Source organism: Bidens hawaiensis, unplaced genomic scaffold (assembly GCF_021521415.1).
Source record: "Bidens hawaiensis isolate Kalapana, Puna unplaced genomic scaffold, B.hawaiensis_p1.1 tig00012076_1, whole genome shotgun sequence".
Taxonomy (NCBI): domain Eukaryota; kingdom Viridiplantae; phylum Streptophyta; class Magnoliopsida; order Asterales; family Asteraceae; genus Bidens; species Bidens hawaiensis.
Genome location: NW_027491970.1, coordinates 395,416 through 404,095, shown reverse-complemented (window position 1 = coordinate 404,095; position 8,680 = coordinate 395,416). Strand labels below are relative to the sequence as shown.

Here is an 8,680-nt window from a genome sequence, read left to right as displayed (position 1 = left end):
GACCCAGTTAAACAGAAGGTGTTTATTAGTAAGAATGTTGTTTACAAAGTAGAAAAGGAATGTGTTTGGACGGAAGAAGATAATGATACATGTGAATTTATTATTCTTGATGAAGAAGAAATAGATCTGGTTGTTAAAAAACCTTCACAACAACAGGAAGAAGAAATTGTGATTCCTTATATTCCACCGATGAACAATGGAAACAACCGTGGCCCAAATAGTTCTAAAGGAGAGGCTGGAGAGTCTTCCCACAGACATGAAGGTACCTCAAGAAGAAATAATAGAGCTTCGGTTTTGATGAGGGATTAAGAAAGAGGGGAGGGTATTTCTGATGATGAGGTGAATCTGGCTATGTTACACTCATTTCATGATCCCTCCATGTTTGAAGAAGCCTTGAAAGAAGACAAGGGGTTTAAGGTATCAAGGCCATTGAACGGAATCAAACTTGGGATTTAGTTGAGTTACCAGAAGGGTCAAAAGCCATTGGAGTGAAATGGGTTTTCAAAACAAACTTAAATGAAAGGGGTGAGGTTGATAAACCCAAGGCCAGGCTCGTTGTGAAAGGGTATGCACAGAAAAAGGGATTGACTACGATAAGGTGTTTGCTCCGGTCGCAAGGTGGGATACAATCAGAACTTTACTAGCTATGGCAGCCAAAAACTGTTGGGTGGATGCTACTGAAAGGAGGAAAAGAAGTGGATGATACTGAATATAAGAGGTTGGTTGGAATCCTAATGTATCTCATTGTGACAAGACTAGACGTGATGCTTTCGGTATGTTTATTTTCTCGGTTTATGTCTAGTCCGAAAGAAGAGCATTTGGATAAAAGGATTCTAAGGTACTTAAAAGGGATATATTGTTTTTGGTTTATTTTATGAAAATAAGTCTTTGGCAAAGCTACAAGGTTATAAAGAAAGTGACTATGCTAGAGATCCTGAAGATAGAAAATATACGTCAGGATATTTGTGTATTCTTAGTGGAGCAGCAATCTACTGGAGCTTGAAAAAACAAGAGATTGTTGCTTTATCCTTTACAGAACCAGAATATGTAGCTACAACATCATGTGCGTGTCATGCAGTCCGGCTCATGGGATTATTGAAGGATTCCAGGAAAAGCATAACAGAATAGTTGGGATACAATGTGATAATGACTCAACTATTAAGCTTGAATCATGCATATAAGGACAAAGCATATTGATGTTCGTTATCATCACTTTGAGGTATTTGGTGAATAAGGAAGGGGTCATGCTCGTGTTCTGCCTACCGTAGATCAAATAGCGGATGCCATGACAAAGCTAGTAAAGTTGGAAACGTTTGAGCATATGAGATGTGACATTCCCCATTTTTTAAAACCTGAAAACTTGGCCCATTTTAAAATTTTGATACTTTTCGGATCATTAGTTATTAATAAAATCTCCACATTTGTTGAGTATTTGATTGTATTATTTAATTGTTTATAATTATTGGTGTTTTTCAAGATGGGTCAACCACCTTCTTCTCATCCTCTTTAAATTCCCGCCCTTTGACTTGTTTTTCCAAGTCTTGGATGAACCTAGACTATTTTTTTGTTGATAATTAACTTCCTCTACCAAATTGGGTAAAAACTCATTAATTTGGTGATAACTATTGCTTAAGACTAGTCTTATGACCAGCTTATGCAATTAATCACTTCAACCTTGTTATTAACGATTTGAAGCCTATATAAAGCCTCTCAAACTTCTACAAATTAACTACCACAACACTCTACACTCTCAAATGTATTCTTGCTTTTCAATTGGTGTTAAAATCCAAGTTTCAAGTTCTTCTTTGATATTCCATCCTCGGGTAATTATTGTCTTATTTTTGTACAACATATCATGTGATCATCATCATGTTGTCACTCTAAATTAACAACCGTGGTTGTGTATTCACTGTCGCTCGTCGGCACATTAATGTTTGGTTAAAAAAAGTTTTATGTTAAAAACTAACTTTTACAAAACTAATAAACAAGACTAAGATTTTCCAAAATGTCACACCATCTTATCATTTCATGCATGCTAGACATAAACCCGAATCAAAACCGAGTTCATGTCCGACCAAAAACATGAACCACTCGTTAAAACTTGTTTTATTAAATAATATTCGGGTAAAAAACGAACCGAAGTCATTTAAATTAACTAATAATTATTATAACCTTTGTTTATTTTTTTTTCTAAAACTAAAATAAATTGATTAAGAATCAAATAATTAACTAACCTATTCTATTTTAGTTATAAAAATAGAAGAAAAATATATTTTTAACCAACTTTTCGTTTAAGAATTATAACAGAACATGCTGGCCATCTATTTCTTATTCTTCCTCAAACTTATTTTGATCATAGTTATTTATTTATCTAGGGTCGCTTGTTGAATCAAACCCTGTCGGTTCACTCTCTTAAAGACATCTTTGCTTATTTAATCATTCTTGCTTATTTAACATGTAAGTTTTTCATAACCCCTTTTTAACGCTTTTAATATTTTGGGGTGTAGCAAGCCACAAATTTTTATCTCGTTTTATGAAATTTTTTACAAACTGATTCACACATATCGTTCGTGTTAATATTATTCTCGCATTTTGTTTATAATTATACGTGAATTATGTGCAATGTGTTTACTGTTTTTATGGGGGAAGTTACGCAAACGCAAACGCATACACATAGTGAGAGGGTCTGACGGGACATTCCTGCGCCGTCTAACGTTACGACTTAGGTTGTTTACGTAAGGTGGTTCTCATTTCCCCGACTTCTACGACTTTGGCTAAATGAATGGGAGGACGGCACTATTTCATTTCATTTACGTTATGCTTGAATATTTATTGCATGACGGTTGTTGAATCACCCATTTTATATATATTTATATACGCAAAAACTTACGAAAACTCACCAACATGTGTTGTTGACAAAAATATATTATTTTAAACGTGCTACAGGTGTTGATACGTTGAAGTGCCAGGACAAGAAAACTAGTTATACCTTAGGATTATTTAAAAGAATAATATTTATTTCATTTAAATGTAATGTTGTTTGTCTCATTATCAAACTATTTGTGTAGTTGCGAAATTATGGAATAAAATAAATATATTGCCATTATTAATAGTGTTACGAGCTTATGAGTGATTCATAAATTGCACCCAGGCGTATTTCGCATAAAGCTGGGATGTTACATGAGAAATCGGCTTGGAATAGTTGATCTTAGAGAATTAAACTGATTGGTAAACCCAAGTCAGTTCAAGGGAAGGTTTGTTGGGTTTGGTTTATGGGTCACTCGTTTAATAATGGGCCTGGCAGCCCAAAGTAAATTCTGCATGAAGAAGGTTCAGCCCATTTAGAAGGCTTTTCCTATAACGCCCGTAAATTTTTGTTAAAAAAGGTTTATGCCTTACAAAGCTTGTATTTTAACGAGAATCGTTTCGGCATCCTAAAGGATCTCCTCGTTGTTCTTGTAAGCCATGTTGTTCGACTTTTGACTCAAGTTATCTCAATTAACAAGTTCGGGGGCTAGAATGTAAGATTATTATAATTAAAAACCTAAAACCCTTTCCCCTTTGCTCTCTTCCGATCGGCGCCAATCCCAAAGCCCCCACTTCATTTTTCGTGCAGCTCCAGCCGAGTTCCAGCCCTCCCGAGTCTAATTCAATGTCGGTTCTATCATAATATAACTCTTTTTCACCATTAAACCCTTTGTTGAACACGTTAGGGTTGAGTTTTGATTATAACAGTTTATGACAGATTCGTACTTGTTTATTGTTTGGTTTGTAACTCGATGAAAATTTATTGTTTTTGATCGATTCTTATTTCCATGATGTTCTACTCTGAGTCTAGTTTCCATAAAGGTATAATATGTAATTTTTGGACGAGATTTGAATGGTTTTTATGATTTTATAAGATCGTGTGTCAAAGCTGATGCTGGGTGATGGATTCTGGTCTCTCTTCCCGACATCATACAACCCAATTGGAATCGTTTAATTTGGTTTAGTAATGATTTTTAAAAAAATAAAACCATTTTGCTGCGCACTGGAATAGCTGCACATACCTTTCGGTGTTGGAAGAATTTTTATGATTTTTATGTGCACTAGAAAAATATAATAACAATATCTTTATAAACCTAAAACATTTATTAAACTCTTGTAAAAATTTCATAATTTATTTCTATGGTTTTCCTATGTAATAAAATACATCTTTGCATGCTATACTCGTTATTGATCGATACGTTCGTTTTAGGCTTAACCGGTGGCTGTCCAATTGTGTTCTTGTCGGGGCTATTTAAAGTGAGGTTTTGCGCCATCATCTTCCTAGGTATGTCATATGTGTTATACTATATTATCGTGAACTATGAAGCTTATTTGATTGATCAATTGTCGATAGATTGAAAAACTAGGATTTAGTTCGTTAACCGTTGTGTTTAGCGCGTTGTTTGAGGGAATTAACAACCAATTCAGATTATGTAGCCTCGGTATGATTTATGGGCTGTGAAAAATTATTTTTTTAAGTTAATGGGGCTGAATTGGTTGTCGGTTGCTCAAAGGGGTCGGTACAATGCAAAATCGCGTTTATAGGGTAGTTTGTGCGTTGTGCATGCGAATTACCGACCCATCCAACTAGTGAGGTGTCTTGTGGACTTGTTGGCTGTGATTTTATTAAATTTGGTTCACACGGGGCTGAGTTGGTTGGTAAGTGCCTAAACAACTCATAAACGCGCATAACCGATTCAACTAGCAACTTCCAGGGGTAATTTAGGAATCCTTTATCCCCGGGATTAACTAAGGGTGGTGTTGGTAAACACATGGCTTCGGGAGCTGATGTAATTGAATTTGGTAAGGTTGAGGCTTTAGGTCAACCAAATCATGTTAGAACGCCTCATAGAATAAACGAGCCGGTACGGTTTAGTTAGTAATCTTTATGTGCAATCCGATAGGCTTGTGATTTGTGGATTGTCTTAGAGGTTCTCTAACTCGTTGGTATTTGCGTGACTCGTGTCAGGTGAGTTCATGATGCCCATTTTTAACTCTTTTTATGTTTTGGGCCGGCATACACACTTAATTAAAAATTTACCTGAATTTACTCGTTAAAACAATTTGAAGGACATTGCATAGCCTTATTAATATTTGTGCATATATGAAACTAGGTGTGAACTATATTTTATGCATTAGTATATTTTAGATGTGCCTTGGGTCTTAAATTCCTTAAGGTGATATATATACATTACTTGTGGTATAGTCTCGAGAATCTTATTAGGCCTAGTATTAATCGAATACGAGTAGACTTACTTATATTGGTTTACGGGAATGACTTATACATATTACCTTATAGCCTATGATTGTTGATATTATTTAGTTCCTTGTGATTAAGAATTATGTGAGTAGGCTTATTGATGTGCGTGTACATGGTGATTATGGCCGGGTCAATTATATTACTCGGGTTTTTAAATCCCGTGGTGGAGAGGCTCGTGTGGCGTAATAATCATTTAGGCGGGTTAAATATATTACTCGGGTTTTTAAATCCCGTGGTGGAAAGGCCCGTCGGTTACTAAACTGTGATCGGGTCAAAGATATTACTCAGGTTATACTCGTGGTGGAGAGGCCCGTATCATGTGTTTAGGTTTGTAAGCCGTGACAGAGTCAAATATATTACTCGAGTTTCACTCGTGGTGGAGAGGCTCGTGTCACGTGCTTATTTCTTATCGTGTCCGGGTCAAATATATTACTCGAGTCTCGACTCGTGATGGAGAGCCCGCGTACGCGTGTTCGACCGATGTTAACTTATTTGGTATTTTTATATTTAATTGCTTACTATTTCCTATATTGTTTTATACCTAGAACTTTTGAAATGAATTAGGAATGTTGTTTATGAAAACTTACTCACTCAGCTCTAGCTGACTTTGTGTGTTTGATAGATTGATTTTCAGGTTGAGAAGTAGGGAACTACCGCTTGAACGTGCTCGAGACTACTCGGACGGTTGAAGGCACATCTAGTTGGAGAATTAATAACGCAAACTGTTTATTTTCAATTGTTACTATAAGTATTTAAATTTTGGTTTTGGGCACTTTTCATGGTTTTTGGGAATTCTGATACTTAGTAAATTCCGCTGTTTATTACTCTGAAATAGTTTTTAATAAAATGAACTTACCTTTGTTTAAAATTTTTATGAATTTTGGATATGATGACCAATTGTAGGATTTCCGGGTTTTGGGGTATTACATTCTAGAGAGTCCTTTTTTCGTTTTACTAAGTCTAGGGTTTTACTTTGTGAACATTGTATTTCAGTTATTTCGAGTCGTACATTTGTTATAGTTCCTATTTTCTAGTCTCTAGACGTTTGTTTTCCATGTATTTAAGCAACTGAAGTCTACTGAATAAAGCATACAAGTTAATTTTGTTCAACTCCTTTTAGTTAAATTTTGTAATTACGTTTAATGAAGCCCTCTTAAACATAAATCGCTACCTGATATATATTTCTACATACAGTAGTTGTTAATGCTAATAGTACAAACATGCTAACTTCTTACGTAAATAAGCTTATTTTTTATTGTTTACATCATTACATGTGTTAAATATATGTATCGAAACCTAATATGTTATGTGTGTCGTATATACATTGATTTTTAGGTGCAATCATGGATGATGGATTTTCATATGTGAAATTGTTTTTATTTTTTCATGTCATTGATGCTGTTTTCCAAAAGAAAAACAAATATTTATTCAGGTTCCGAAATATTAATATTTTTTTTAATAGGAATTACGGGGGAAACATTTTAGTTTTCAAAATTTTTTCGACTTTTATTTATATTTTGAGTTATGATTTTTTTATTAATTTTTTAAAAAATTTTTAAGAGGTTTTTTTTTCTTTTGTCACAAATCTTTCTTGCACTTCTCATTTTTGTCTAATATTTATATGTTTTGCACCGAAAAGGAAAAGTTTGGAAATAATTAAAGTTGCTTAAAATTCTTTACGAGTGACGAAATTGAAGCTCAAATCAATGAACGTCGCGCTTGTCACATGATTTGTCTGATCAAAACCATTCATGCCACTCGTAGAGTCGTAACAAAAGTTATGCAATTTATTATGTATCAGCCTTCATATCGTATTTTCTTGTCCAAGTAATTTTCTGGTCAATTATCTTCCGTCTAGCTGGTTCAAGTAAGAACCTGCAAACATTATTCAACTACGTTTCAATCTATTTGTCCATGTTTTTTAAGTTGTTGGTTCTTAATTATAAACTAATATTGCATACAACTTTTACGAGCCCAGAACGACAAATCCAAAGAAATTGCTTGGGTATATATCCTTGTGTTACGTAACGTCCATCTTTGGAAACTCCATCCTGTGCTGTAAAACTATCAATGCTTTTTGTTTTCACACATCCTTAAAATCGACAACTGTTTCACGATTAACATTTCAGCCAAGTAAAACCAGCCGAAAATGACATAAACCCCAATATGTACTTATATAACAAGTTTAATGACTTAATTAATCATCAGATCCAAAAATATAAAAGAAATGGAGTCTTCTTTAGGGTTCTTTGGAGTAATCAGGGAGTCTTTCAAGACCACAAGCCGAAACATAAAGCTGCTTGTTCCAATCCTAGTACTTGTGTTCCTTTTATTTTCCCAAATAGATTTTGCACAGGAGTATACATTGACACCTATATCTAATGATTTCATGTTTCAGTTGGCTACTCACCCAAACATAGTTCATGATCTTTGGTACAATATAGGTGAAACTAGTTATATTGGCATATTCGACACCTTGCGTGATGTTATCCTTGTCAAACTCTTGATCGTCGCGATCTCTTCCATCGTCACACTTGTTTTCTTGGTTGCGACGGTTTCATCTTCGTACGAAGCTTACACTGCCAAAGTTTTAGGACTAGAAGACATGTTGTTGAAAATTAGAAAGAGTTGGAAAAGACCAATATTGACTAGCTTTTACTTATTTTTCCTCTCTTTAGGCATCACTTTGTTTTATGTACTTGTAATAACCTCCCTCTTGGCAGTAAATTCATGGCTGCTTCTGTTTTTTGGAGTTATCGCTCCTTCTATCCTTGTTTGTTACTTTTACGTCGCTACCCTTTGGATGGTAAGTTTGATTGTTTCAGTTTTGGAAGAAGGTTCCGGTGGTCTTAAAGCGATTGGGAGGGCCACAGAGCTAATGAAAGGCAAAAGACTACAAGCCTCACTAATGATGGTTCTTTTCGTTGTAGCCGACGATATTGTTATTCTTGTGGCCAAAGTCGTTACAAGCTGTGTTTGGAGCTTCAGGACTAAGTTGGCTATAATGATTCTTTTGACAAATGGATTCTGTTGCTTGTTGCGACTGTTTATGTTTGTGGTGTACACTGTTTTCTACCATGAATGGAAAACAAGCCATGATGAGAAAGAAGGAAATGACTTTTATCTTCCAATTGCTGATATGGTGAAGCATAGTACGTGTTATACGTATTAATTAGTTTCAAGCATTCATACTTTTCATTTTAAATAGTATCTACGATCTCCATTATAATCCAGGTTTTCTTTTATCTTGTTTCCACTTTCTTGTATTTAATTGATTATTAGAAGGAATGAAATATAATGAAAAGTAGCTAAAAAGAGTGTTTCTCTTGTTATATTTCTTAGAAGATTACCATTCTCGATCAAATTGTTCTTCTTTTCTGTCAATGGTGCATT

At 34.7% G+C, this 8,680-nt stretch overlaps 1 protein-coding gene across 1 annotated transcript; it reads left to right on the top strand.

Annotated features, from left to right (window-relative positions):
• The first annotated feature begins 7,514 nt into the window (after positions 1-7,514).
• On the top strand, positions 7,515-8,459 carry LOC143539848 (uncharacterized). Its single transcript, XM_077033047.1, has one exon. It carries the CDS (start codon positions 7,515-7,517, stop codon positions 8,457-8,459), a length of 945 nt encoding a protein of 314 aa, XP_076889162.1.
• The last annotated feature ends 221 nt before the right edge of the window (positions 8,460-8,680 follow it).

Coding starts and splice junctions, on each gene's coding strand:
- LOC143539848 (XM_077033047.1), top strand. CDS start 7,515: ATGGAGTCTTCTTTAGGGTTCTTTGGAGTAATCAGGGAGTCTTTCAAG.